We start from the raw sequence: 14,415 nt of genomic DNA, 5'->3' as shown, positions 1-14,415 counted from the left end.
GGAACATTTCGAAGTTGATAATGAGCACGGATCTTTTAATCGCATGCCCTCTGGAACTCGGTAATACGGCCATCTATCGCACACGGTTGTGCTGTATGGCTGTCGTCGTCAGCTTCAAGCAAACAAATTCTTGAAACTTGGCAATATAAATCGGCGAAATTCATTTTAAGTACTAATATGAATATCCCTAAGTCTACTCTGTTCGTAGATTTGGGTTGGGAACCGATAAATGATTTCCCAGATAGACAAAAGATGTCTTAATTTGCTAGATTTCATGACCTAGATAAGAATAGAATTATGTCGAATAATATATGACGAGCTAAAGGGCTTAACGCTACATCGAGGATGGGGATATCCCCAGTATATAAAAAATGTGTTTAATTCTGTTGGTCCTGATAATTTTTACAACTCAAATGTTGACCTGAATATTTTCAAACAGTTTTTTTGGAAGGTTTGTTCGTGAAAGACAATTTCAAGTTATAAGAAATAAAAGCAGTCTTAATGCGTTCTCCAAATTCAACCTTGCGTCTGGTAGAAAGCCTTATTTGTCAAACTTGCTCGATTTAAGGTTAAAATTGTTAGCAAGAACACATTTCTACCCATAAATCAAGTTTTGTATAGAATGAATATGTCCGAGACAACCATTTGTCAAATGTTCATGCAAATCTGAGGAGTCCATGGAACATTTCGAGAACGAATGTTCTGAATATTATTCTCCTATATATAAACGAAGTAAGTATTTTGCCGATATAAATGAGTACCTAAGTACTAACTTCCCCGACTTTTGCTTCACAGAGTTACCGTCCTACGAAAAAATAAACATACTGCTCGGTGAATATTTTTATAAGGTTGATCCAAATGTTTGTAAACATGTTGACACTTTTAGTAAAAAGATGTTGAGTGAAATGTACACTTACAGATCTTCAATTTTAGAAGATTAAGCTAACTGTGATGTACGTGTGCAACTTAATTGATATGATCTCTAAATGTTGAGATTTTATATATAATGTTGATATGTTTTACATGAATGTTGACTTGTTTTAAAAGAGAATTAATTTTTAACTTTGATATTGTCCTATGCGTATTTTATTTAAGGTAATTGTACATTATTCATTGTATATGCTCTTAGACGCATGGTACCCTGCCTACAAGTGTCCCCGTTGTAAAGGGGTAGTTAATATATTACACTAGTAATGTTTGGGACCCTTTATAGCTGGCTGTTCGGTGTGAGCCAAGAATCCGTGTTGAAGGGAATCTAGGTGTAATATTACCTCTACCAATAAACACCATAGAAGTGTCCCATTGGTAATAGTTTGACTATTCAAACTGGTAAAAATGAAGGCCAACACCATCCAGAAACGAACTATTGTAATAAAAACATTTCTCATCTCCCTTCTTTACATTTTTAAATAAAACAACACTCTCAGCATGCCCGGCAGTATTATCCTGATTTAAAATAAAAAGAAAATGTCCTCCTCCACACACTAGTCCGAGCTACTCTCTGTTTTGCCAGACAAGCCACGGCCCAAGCTTGTCTGGCAAAACAGCCGTCGGACGTCAGAGTAATCTCTGACTATCAACACACATGGTAATGAAAATATCGAGATTTAATTTACAATTCAGTTGAAATAGTAATAAGCATAAAACAAAGTTCTAAGGTTCACGTATTGACTTTAAAAAAAAGCAACTTGTTTTAAAGGCTAATGAATTTTCGAAAATTCCTCCTGACAACCGATCAAACAATAGTTTTAAGTTGGCTAAAATCTAAATGCAGACCAGTACACAAAGTCCATAAACTGATACTCATTAGCTAACCTAGTATATATTTGTTATTTGAAATACAACTGGCTTAAAAGTTAAGGATCGTATTATGGTGCTCATGTGGGTAAATTTATCGGTTTTCTAGACTGCTAAATTGGCAGCGCGTCATCCCTACAGGTGGCACGGTAGTATTTGCTTTCCAGAACTTAGGTTGCTCTTTTGTGTACCCTACTTAGGTAAATGTATCTAAACATTGTGATTGGATAAAAAATACAACATCAACTAAACATACTTTCTCAAACTGCGTGATGAATCAGGCGTAGAAAAATATGAAATAATTTTACATACAGATGAAAATGAATTTTTGAGAATTTTTGAGAATTTTGCATTCACTGCACCATAAAATACCTAAAAGTACTAGTGGCCTTAGGTTTTTAAAAATAGCAAAAAAAGTAAACGGTCATGATACATATTCAAATTCATTTCTGAATAGTAAAATAGTACTTCAGTTAACTGTGAGATATACTGTTCCCAGGGGTCAGGGACTTTCTATACTAGCTATATATAGGGACTTAGGCAGCAACCATTTGATTTTCGGGGGGGGGGCTATTTTTTTTTCTGGACAATTTTTTTAAACGCCTGCGGCGAAAAACAATCTTTTTTTTGCGTGAAAAGTCGATTTTTTGTTCTTCTTTCAATTTTAGCATTACATATAGTGGCAGCTGAGGGTGATACAAACAATTTTTTTTCTTCTCAGAAACAAAAACATTTTTTTTTCTCCAAAAACTGGAAACAAACTTTTTTTTTTACGTGCAGCCGTGAAAAATGTTAGTTTTTCACTGTGGTTAGTTTTTCACTGTGTTTCATGAAATAGGTAAACAGATAATGTGCAAGAGATTTTTAATTGTTCGTTCATCCTGAAGTGGCAATTTTAATTCACGTTTTTCTGTACACCCCTCATTAAACTGTTAAAACAGAAACCCTAGAAACACAAGTAAGCCATCATTCACCCAACTGGTTAACCTCTTCTCTAGATGAGCTGCCTGGTAATCATGTAAGGTAACAGTTCATCCTGAAGTATTTGTATAAATTATAATTTCAGCCATTTGTGATCCTCCATGTCAACACCATGGGACATGTGTTATGCCAGATACATGTGCTTGTACACCAGGTTGGAAAGGTGCTAAATGTGAACAAGGTAAATAAAATGTCCATTAATTGCGGTCGGCATACATATTCTTGTTGTTCCCAATGGATATTATCTTAATTTACTAAGACTCAAATGATACATTGATATTGTTTAATAATCTGTTGTAGTTTGATTTAAAACTAAGTCTGTCACTGAATAATTCAGTGAAAGCGCTCAACGATAGATATTTTTTTTTCTTGAATATGAACAGACTAAGTATTGGTATTGTGCTGTGTTTTGTTTACTGTTGTTTGTGTTTTTTGAACAAGTTAGCATTTTGTTCCAGTATAATGTATTTTTTACCCGGTAGGGGACTATGCATTGCAATCTCTCAGAATGCTTGCTATTTTATAAGGTTTGAGGTTATAAAGCAAAACTGTAATGTATCAAATTTATATCTTATTTGAAATGTGATTCAATTTATTTTTGTAGCTGCAGCTTTATGTGCAGATCCATCATCACCCCAGGGTGGCAGTATTCAGTGCCACCAAGGAACAACAAAAAAAGAATGTACTGTCACTTGTCAACCAGGGTTTACATTTGAATATCAACCCTCAGATAAATACACATGTTCATCTAATGGCACCTGGACTCCAGTCGTTTCAAGCATTCCAAACTGTCTTCCTAGTAAGTTAATTGTCTTTTAAAAAGTAGTGGACAAGATGACAAGAAACTTTAATGACAGGACATTTTTTGGTGGAGAGGCAGAGATTTAAAAATGTGTGAAGTGAAAATATAAGGGAATCCACAATTTGGAGGAACAAGTCTCATATCCCATTTCAGTTTTTTTTTATTTCCAATAAATAAAGTATTCCTTTTGTACAATTTTGATGATGTCTGGTACTTTTTAGAAGTGGGTTTTGCCTGCAGTACTCTATCTACCCATTTCCAATCTCTATTCTATAGCTAACGGTTGTCTCTATTTTTTTTTTTTTAGCTCAAGTGTGTTCCTCACTATTTCAAGAATATTCTCCTCCGAAAGTACTGGGCCAAATACCTTCTAATTTTAAATGAACTTTCCTTAGGGTATCTTGTTTATAAATTGTATCAGAAATTTTCATTTATCAACAAGTATGGTGACCATAGCTAAAAATAGAACATAGGAGTCAAATGCAGTTTTTGGCTTGTATCTAAAAAACTAGAGCATTTAGAGCAATTCTGATGTGGGTCAAAGGTATTTCATAGGTGAAGAACTATCAGCCATTAATTTTCAGATGAACCAAACAACCCATTGTTGGGTTGCTGTCACTAAATTGGCAATTTGAAAACAATATTCAATGATCTTATTACAATGTTGAAATGGTAACCTTTTAGAATAAGTTTATTTAAAGGATCGTTAAACATGTTTTGTGAGATCTGAACCCTCCCCTATACCCCTTACCAATGTAGACAAAACAAACACACAGCAATACTCACAGTAAAACACAGTTTAAAAGAAGTCTTGAGTTCATGTCAGAATAAGTTACAAAAGAAACTAAACAAAATGACAATGATACATAAATTAACAAGGGACTACTAGAAGTTACTGACATGCCAGCTCCAGACCTTAATTAAACTGATTGAAAGGTTATGTTGTCATCATATGTGACATATCTCACATATTCAATGGCATTTTTAAGCCACTTGTTAAAATATATACATTTGTAGAAAGGCAAAAATAATCATCTATAGATGAAATATTTAATCAAAAAATTATAGGTGATTGGTTCAGGCTCTTGATGGCCTCTTGTTTATATAATCAAGTTGCTTGCATGTTTTTATTTACAATTATTTATTTGCATGAAAAATTGTCTTTTTTTCATTGTGTTTTTCACAGGAAAAGTGTAAATAATTGAACTTTTTTTTACCATTCAAGATCATTCAATGTTCACATTTTTGGTATTGAAAAATCAACAGTATTTGAAAAAAAAATAAGTTCTCAATAAACAGCTTGATATCTAATATACAAATTAAAATATTTGTCAGACTCTGTTGCAAAATTGTACACATGTACTGTGCCTTCTCATACTAAACAAAATCAACATGGCACTCGACCTGCGTCAAACTTTAACAATATTAGTTTTCATGGTGTCGATGTTTTGCTCCCATTAACATGGGTTGGTCTTACTGTCTTATTGAAGCATGAGTGAAAAAAAATCATACCAGACTGGTGCAATTGTACTTTAAAGTGCACTTATGACAATCAAACAAGGTTTATCTGCAAAATTATTCTGTTGAAAGGGGAAAATGGTGCTTAAAGGTTTAGCAAGAAGTTGTTGAAAATAATCTGGCCTATTCAGTTGCTAAAAAAAATATTCTTGCTTTGCCTTCAGCAGAGACATATCTCTGCCTTCATCAAGTATGACATGTATGATGTATTTTCTTCTTCGTTCACTAAAAAAATCCTCTACACATTGTATTGTACTAGTACCTCACTTTTAAGATCTGTATGGACAAAACAACAGACAGGACAGGACACACTTGGTTAATCCTATATATCCCCCATACCACCTAAAACTTCATTTGTGAGGGATATAAAAACATTTACCGTTTATGTACCACATCCTGAACTAATTACCCTGTGTTTCGCTTTGTATTTGTCTCGTTTTATAGTAATGTAATGTAGAAGTGAAATTGTCAGTCAATCTATATCAGTACTTGTTAGATATTTATGCCATGCATACAGCTATTCATATTTGATTGTTCATATTGCCTCCCACCGTGTGTCTTCAATGGTACAATTTTGATGATATTGACTTTAGCAAATAATTCTGCTCAAACTAGAGCTAGGGGCTGTTTTGAAACTTTCGTTGAGGCAAGAATGATTTCTCTGTTTTGAAGATCTCACTGTAATTTTCAAGATGAAGAGCAGCAATAAAGGCACTGTTTCTTTGCTGCAAATTATTATGTACATGTTTTGATTTTGTGTCAGGATCTTGTTCAGCATACCCCCTCCTACTCATAATGGATATATATGTATTACATGTACTTGCCTTATTAAAATAAATGGTATCAAAATTAATCTGGTCCAGGACCAATCCAGTATATCTTATTATAATCCTTCTTAATTAATTCCATTTTCTATGCACATACATTTAGAGTAATTTAGAGCTGGTATATACTTATAAATGTCTCTTGTTTTGGAAGACCTGATCAGTCAAAGATGAATGCATTAGCTAAACAAAGCTCTATGCAGAACAAAGTAGACGTGTCTTATGTATATGACAGCAAATTATTTAGCCTTTTCCTGATGAATTGATATATTTCTGTTTTTCAGTTGGATCAAGTGTTACTATAATACCTGGAGGAAATTCAAGTAATAATCATTTTATATATAATAAGCTTTTAGCTTTTGAAACAGCATTTCAGCTTATACTGTGTGTGCAGTGCCATCTAAATCTGTTCTCATAGCTTTTATATCATGCCACAATTTCCCATATTAAAATAATATGAATATACACATATTTTTCAAGCATTTTCAATAACAAAGGTCATGGTCAAACTAGATTTACAAACATACTAAAATGTAGTTTGATTTTAAAATGCTTATAATTAGTTTAGTTTCGCTTGAAAGAGCCAAAAAGCGACACATAGGTATGCTGTTTCCGTCGTCGTTGATGGCGGCATTAACAATGTATTAGTTTGTGATTATTTCTAGTTTATGGTGAACCACTAGTGGTAAATCAAAGATATTTGGTATGCAGTTGTATTAGCATTGACACATCTCATTACCATGGAGATTATTTGACCTTGCCCCCTAAGTTATGGTTTATTGACTTGGAAATTTTGCTTAGTTTACATGTATTAGTTTGTTTTTAGGTTTGTTTAAAAGTCAATGGTATTTGGTATGCAGTTGTTTTAGCATTGGCACATCTCATTTCCATGGAGAATGTTTAGCCATGTACCTTCAGTCATGGTTTATTGACTTTGAATATTTGCAAAAGTAACATTTTGCTATTTTTATTTCAACACTTGCATTATCGTGATAACAGTTTATCTTGGTCAGGCTTTATATTAATTAAGATTATCCACTTGTTAAAAGACTAAACACTTCTTGAATCAGAATGTATACAAATTGCATACTATTTCACAGCAATAGCCAAAATTCTATTATTTAAATGCTACAAGTTACTATGAAGCTACATCTAATAGAATTGTGGTTCAAACAAGAGCAATTCATCTCTAACATGCAGTGCTTTTATAAGCTTTAACAGCTTTAGATTTTTTTGCAGAAAACAACTTATATTTATTGAGAATTATGCAGTGTTTTATTTTATTCTGTTGATAAAATCTTTATTGTCATTTAGAAATATTAAACAACAAAACTTAAGCAAGAAACTTTGAATTCTGGAAAATTGATAAGTGTTTAATGAATAACCCATTTAAGGATGGTTTACCATAAATTCATGGCTTTTGGAGGGTTAGTTAGTGCAGACTAAAATATCACTCAGTAAAATAAGGTAAAGTGAACTAAGCCATGAATGCCCAACTTATTTTTATATTAATAAAATAAAACTTAAATATACTTTTCATATACTAATATAACCTTTTTATGTAATCCTATATGTAATGTTTGAGTCTGGAAAAGATAAAGCATGATAACTTCATAATATTTGCATTATTGCCATCAGAAATATGTCTTCATGTATATATAAGATTTGACAGAACTGATATTTGAAGATTTACCGCCAAAATTGTCTCCCTTCAATTAGAACTTCCTGTTGACAATAGGACTGTTTCTATAAATCATTAATTATTATTTCAAATCCAAGCAATCCTCTAATAAGTGTTGATTAAATATTATTATTTAATTACTTAACATCGAAGATTTGTTATCATATACTAGATATTATGTAATTCCATATTGCTAAAACTTTAGTAGGTTTTTCTATATGAAAGGGATTTTAGATAAATAAGCATATTCACAGTGCAAAACGTCGCATGCTTTTACGTGTAAAATTTTGTTAAATAACTTTTGATGTGCAATTCGTTTTGGTGAATAATTTCCATTATATACATTTCTCTCGGAATATGGAATAAAATAATTACTGTCTTTTGTTTCGGTGAATAAGTGGTTTAATTGACTTTTGAAAAAAACTGATGTTCACTTCGGACGTTGGCCTCAGTGAATATCAGTTTTTCAAAAGTCAATAAAACCACTTATTTACCTCACCAAAAGACAGTGATTGTATAATATTTCTTTATTTCTAATTATTTTCTATTATGAAATTTTGCGTTTCGTTTTTACATGGAAGAACAAGTTGTGTTTACATTTTTTTTGTCAAAAACAGACTTGTAACAACTCCCTAAACAACTGGGATGTATCTTTGCAGCAATTCAGATTCAAAAGTGTAACGAAAACACTTTAAATTAGTGAATTAATCATAGAAACTTTAAAAAAAGAGTGTTAAGAGAAGGTGTATACATGTGTCAAATCGTGACTCGCATCAAAAACTTAGTTGTCAGACTGCATTGGTTTTGGTTAATAATATGACCTGACTCATTTTGGAAGTACTGAAATAAGTTCATCAGAATTACTTAGTACATGATCAGTTACAAAATTTGGGTGAAGAGACCATACTTTATAATGATGCAAAACATGCAAACATATTCAAATATTTCTAATTTGCTAATAGGTAATTAAATTAAGAAAAGTTCTAGTAAAATTAAATAAGAAAACTGTAGATAAATATAATCCTGATGGAAAACACTTTTTATACCCCACCTACGATAGTAAAGGGGCATTATGTTTTCTGGTTTGTGGCTCCGTTCGTTTGTCCGTCCGTCTGTGCGTCCGTCCGTCCGTCCCATTTCAGATTAAAGTTTTTGGTCAAGGTAGTTTTTGATGAAGCTGAAGTCCAATCAACTTGAAACTTAATACACTTGTTGCTTATGATATGATCTTTCTAATTTTAAAGCCAATTTAGACTTTTGACCCCAATTTCATGGTCCACTGAACATAGAAAATGAAAGTGGCCATTTCAGGTTAAAGTTTTTGGTCAAGGTAGTTTTTGATGAAGCTGAAGTCCAATCAACTTGAAACTTAATACACTTGTTGCTTATGATATGATCTTTCTAATTTTAATGCCAAATTAGACTTTTTACCCCAATTTCACGGTCCATTGAACATAGAAAATGAAAGTGGGAATTTCAGGTTAAAGTTTTTGGTCAAGGTAGTTTTTGATAAAAGTGAAGTCCAATCAACTTGAAACTTAGTACACATGTTCCCAATAGTATAATCTTTCTTATTTTAATGCCAAATGAGATTATTATCCAATTTCACGGTCCATGGAACACGGAAAAGGATAGTGCAAGTGGGGCATCCGTGTACTTTGGACAAATTCTTGTTTTATAATATACTTATTCAAGACTCAAATTATAATATGAAACCTGAAAATGGTGGATAAAAGTTCTTAAAATACTTTCAAAAACCTGAAAGGGAAAATGGACTTATTGACATATTGAATAACCCCTACTACCCCTGACAAACACATGAAAAGAGAATATTTCTAAATTCCTGGTATTACCCCAGGGTCCAATGATTATACAATTTTTATTTTAGGTTTGGCAAATAAAATATAAAATATATAGACAGACATTTCTGATGTTTTTATTATTTATAGATCATCCACACTCAACGCGAGATGCCATGTGTGCTGCATGGGGACAAGACCATTATAGAACATTTGATGGAACAGTATACTCATTCCAAGGACATTGTGAATATCTTATGGCAAAAGATAGCAAAAGTGACACATTCCATATCCACTTGATAAATGATAAACAATGTACTTCACATACACCTTGCAAACGTGAACTTGATGTTTACATTGGACAGACAGTTGTGAGATTTCGAAAAGGAGCTGCAGGTCCCATTGTTTATTTCAATAATTTCCCATTGACAATTCCCACATCTAGAGATGGCAATACTTTCGAAAAGCTTGGACATTATATTGTCATGAAAAGCCCTCTTGGTTTTATGATACGGTGGGATGGACGACAGTCAGTATTCTTGTCAGTTTCAGCAGATCATAAAGGAGGCATTTCAGGTTTATGTGGTACATATAACGGCAATAAAGGAGATGATTTCACAACTGACACCGGCAGTGTTGTTAAATCACCATCCAGTTTTGCATCAACCTGGAAAAAATCAGCAATAGGAGCAGGTAAGTTTTTAGTCTTTTTACAATTCAATATGTTTTTACAGTTTTTGTATTTTTTTGACGGGCCCTTGGATAATTGAATAACAGGTAGAAGATTCCAGATCATTTAGGTTAAAGAGAGTACAAAATGTATCAGAATTCAGAATTAACAAATTATAACAAAAACTTCCTTTGTAGAAATGGGAATAAAAAGATTGAAATGATTCCTTTTGATAATTTAGATATTCCTTTTGACATATATATATAGGAGTATACTGGACAGTTGAGACTTGTATATATCATGAGACTTAATTTCCTTTTTTCAGAATTATATTGAAATTTGTTCTGATGTTAGTTACATAGTTTATTTTTAGATCATATCTGTTCAAAGATCAAAAACAAAATCTTTTAAATGAAGTTTATTCACATGTGCATCCTTCTTGTAGCTGTGTGCCCAGATGCTCCACAGAAATCTTGTTCTGGTACACAAGCTACTCAGGCCGAATCAGTGTGCAATAAAATCATGGATCCAGCTTTTCAAGCTTGCCATACAGTAAGTTATACAAAAATAACAAAGAAAAGTAGTAAAATGTACAATTAATTAAAATTTCTTGTGTGAAAAAAACGTAAGGCCTGCTGAATTAAACTATGCAATTTGTTCATTGTCAAGGATCTTTCAGAGTGAAAATAACTATTAAGGTGGTATTACCTTTCTTTAAAACTTAATGTGGAAACATTTGCAAACAATTAGTCAGTAATTGATTATTTTAGACGTAGTTTTTTTTTTGAAAAGTATGTATTAGTTTAAAATTAAAATCACCTCAATTGTTCATTTAATTTTGAAGTAAGACTTATTTCAATTATATACAAAAGTACCCGCATCTTAATGTACTTTAAAATTAAGTATTGAGCTCAGAAGTCTCAAAAGCTAATTAACTTTTAGATTTAAAAAGTTAGGAGGATTTCAGTATTTATTTAGAAGGTTGCAGTCACATTATTCTTGTATACTTTTTCCTTTTCCGAAGCCATTGCTTGTATTTCTTAAATCAATATTTTATGGAACAGAATGATTGGTACAATTTTGTAATTTGAATGAACACCTTTGTTTTAGGATAAACAATATTTTTTGTCCCATAGCATATTGGTATGTATAAAGAATTTATTATTTTTTTGGACTTCAAATATTTTTTTTTAACACAAGAAATTTAAAAATTGTATATCAACTACCATAATTTTTATAAGCTTAGTCTAAATGACAGTGAAAAAACTGCTATTGTATATTTTGTTTAGTTGTTTAAACAATTATATATCGTGTTTAAATATTAAACTACACCCTCTGTCAAATGATGAATTTATGCATGCATGTAAGTATCTAAATGAACTTTTGTTTTTTAAAGAAATTAAAGTTATTCCTGAGCATTTAGTGCTGATAAACATTTTGCTTGATTCTTCAGCAAAATAAGTTGTCTGTGAGTTCCTAACTGACAGTTCCAATATATGTCAGGTAGACAGGTGTAGGTTCAAAGAACTCTAGAACAATAACAGTTATATTGAATAATATATATAATGGAGAATAGACCTAATATCAGTTTTCTTTCATGAAATTTATTTCAAAATAATTACTGATTAAAAAAATTTAAAATTACCTGTCTATAGTTTTTTATTTTATTTTTATTGAGAAATGTCAAATAATACCATTTTTTGACCCTTTTTTGTGACCCCTACAATTGTATAGATCTTTTAAATTTTTTATTATTTTTACCAATTTCCCAGAAATTAACTGTATATCTGCTCTTTCTCTGTGACTTTTTTTTAGATTTAACAAGTTAATCTTAATTTTAGAAAGTGGATCCTGCCTCCTTTAAAGGGGCCTGTAAATCTGATTGTTGTGGTGGAGATCTCAGTAAATGTTCTTGCAGCAGTTTGGAGGCATATGCTAGAGCTTGTTTAGAAGCTGGAATTATTCTCAATTGGAGAAATAATCAACTTTGTTGTAAGTTTAAAAGCGAATAGATTTTAATAAATCAACATCTCATTGGTAGTTACACTACATATTACTAATATTTTTTGTCTCCTGTGCAGCACATTGCACAAAACTAAAGGTATGTCTGGTTTTATGAGCACTCTCATATATATAATTCTTGCCAGATTTTTATCAAATTCATATCGGAGGTGGTAATATCAACAATGTCTAACAATTTGGAAATGTTATTACTAAGCTTTATTAAGAATTGAATGCGGGCCAGGTGAGCTTTTCTCAACACTTGGCGTCCGTCGTCCGTCGTTTGTCGCCCGTCGTCTGTCGTCTGTCGTCATTAACTTTTACAAAAATTTTCTCCTCTGAAACTACTAGGCCAAATTTAACCAAAAATGGCCAAAATCATTATAAGGGTATCTAGTTTAAAAATTGTGTCCGAAGATCCTGCCAACCAACCAAGATGGCCGCCATGGCTAAAAATAGAACACAGGGGTAAAATGCAGTTTTTGGCTTATAACTCAAAAACGAAAGCATTTAGAGAGAATCTGACATGGGGTAAAATTGTTTATCAGGTCAAGATCTATTTGCCCTGAAATTTAAAGATGACTCGGACAACCCGTTGTTAGGTTGCTGCCCCTGAATTGGTAATTTTAAGGATTTTTTTTTATATTTTTGGTTATTATGTTGAATATTATTATAGATAGAGATAAACTGTAAATAACAAAACTGTTCAGCAAAGTAAGATTTACAAATCAGTTGACCCATTTAGGAGTTAATGCCCTTTATAGTCAATTTTTAACCATTTTTCGTAAATCTTAGTATTTTACAAAAATCTTCTCCTCTGAAACTACTAGGCCAAATTAAATCAAACTTGGCCACAATCATTTTTGGGGTATCTTGTTTTTTACAAAATTTTACAAAAAAATAGATAAATTTTGTTCGATTCAGTTTTTGTCCAACCTTGCCACAGAAGGAAAGGGAAATAATTCAGATAAAGTTACCCCCCCCCCCCCCTCCTCTAACTGTAAAGATACTTTTTAGGTTTTGGAATATTTTTAAAGAAGATTTAGAGGAGCTTTAATGACATTTAAAGACTTAATTCAAGGGACAAAAAGCTTCTGCAAAACATACCTATATATGATATGTTAGAAATATTTGCCACTGGACAATATAAAAAATCAGCCAATATTGAAAAATAGGTCTTATTATGTTATTATTGAATAATTTTAATATGGTTACATTTAACTATGATATATCACATCACATTTGCTTGATTTTTTAAATCGTTTTCATATTAAGCTGTATCCTGCCCAAACAATCTTGTTCATCAGGAATGTGGAAGTGCTTGCCAGAAGACCTGCACATCAGTAGGCACAACCTGTACTGATAGTACATGCATTGATGGCTGTTTCTGTCCCCATGGTATGGTTCTCCATCAAGGCAAATGCATCATGAATGATAAGTGTCCCTGTACAAAGGATGATGGGTCAGAATATCATGCAGGTGATGTTATTCCAAAGGACTGCAACAGTTGGTAAGTACTAATACCATGTAAAATGTTTTCCCCAGTACAGTTAAACTTATCCTAACAGGCATCTCCATACAAAGGACGGTCCCAGATCCCCCTAATGTACTACACTAGTTGTTCTTTATATAGTGGGCACTGCTAAACTAAGGAAACATGTGCGGCTTTGACTAATCTAAACATAACATGCCCAAACAAATAAATTTTAATGTTCTCTGACTTTGGCTTGAAGCTTATAAGCCTTAGTGAAAATAATATTTGTAATTTGTAAATAAGTTTTAATGTCTGGTTAACCATTTTATATCAAAATAAAAGGCATAATCTATATAAAATTTGAGGAATTTGCAATTTAAGGACATGAAAATAATTTGCTTTATTCCCTGACTTTAGGGACTTAGCCTTACCTTTAGGGACTTAGGCTGGACTTTAGGGACTTAGGCTTGACTTTAGGGACTTAGCCTTGACTTTAGGGACTTAAACTTGACTTTAGGGAATTAGAATTAGGCTTGACCTTAGGGACTCAGCCTTGACTTTAGGGACTAAGGCTTGACTTTAGGGACTTAGGCTTGACTTTAGGGACAGGCTTGACTTAAGGGACTTAGCCTTGACTTTAGGGACTTAGAGTTGCATAAGTATAGGTATGCATAAGGCTGTACCAAGCCCAAGAATATGACAGTTCATTACCCATTTGTGCATTTAAATTACCCCAACAAAATCTAAAGTTTAGTGCGCGAAAATTATTATGCATATACAATTACATAGCTTATTAAAGTTCCTGCAAGTAATTTTTAAAATCTTTTTTGAATGAGCTTGTACTTGAGGTTGATTTTTTAAAAAGGAT

At 32.3% G+C, this 14,415-nt stretch overlaps 1 protein-coding gene across 2 annotated transcripts in view; it reads left to right on the top strand.

The window, feature by feature from the left end:
• LOC134708034 (mucin-5AC-like) overlaps positions 1 to 14,415 on the top strand; it is a 221,759-nt gene that overhangs the window by 12,747 nt on the left and 194,597 nt on the right. Inside the window, exons 6-12 of one of the 2 annotated variants that reach the window (XM_063568281.1) lie at positions 2,864 to 2,959; positions 3,383 to 3,577; positions 6,207 to 6,245; positions 9,553 to 10,095; positions 10,518 to 10,624; positions 11,914 to 12,064; positions 13,349 to 13,583. In XM_063568281.1, the coding sequence (XP_063424351.1) occupies positions 2,864 to 2,959; positions 3,383 to 3,577; positions 6,207 to 6,245; positions 9,553 to 10,095; positions 10,518 to 10,624; positions 11,914 to 12,064; positions 13,349 to 13,583 (1,366 nt within the window). The remainder of the gene's footprint in view (positions 1 to 2,863; positions 2,960 to 3,382; positions 3,578 to 6,206; positions 6,246 to 9,552; positions 10,096 to 10,517; positions 10,625 to 11,913; positions 12,065 to 13,348; positions 13,584 to 14,415) is intronic. The other variant, XM_063568282.1, reaches the window with a different exon arrangement.

Source organism: Mytilus trossulus, chromosome 2 (assembly GCF_036588685.1).
Source record: "Mytilus trossulus isolate FHL-02 chromosome 2, PNRI_Mtr1.1.1.hap1, whole genome shotgun sequence".
In the NCBI taxonomy this organism is placed as follows: Eukaryota; Metazoa; Mollusca; class Bivalvia; order Mytilida; family Mytilidae; genus Mytilus; species Mytilus trossulus.
This window is presented reverse-complemented; position numbering and strand designations above follow the sequence as displayed.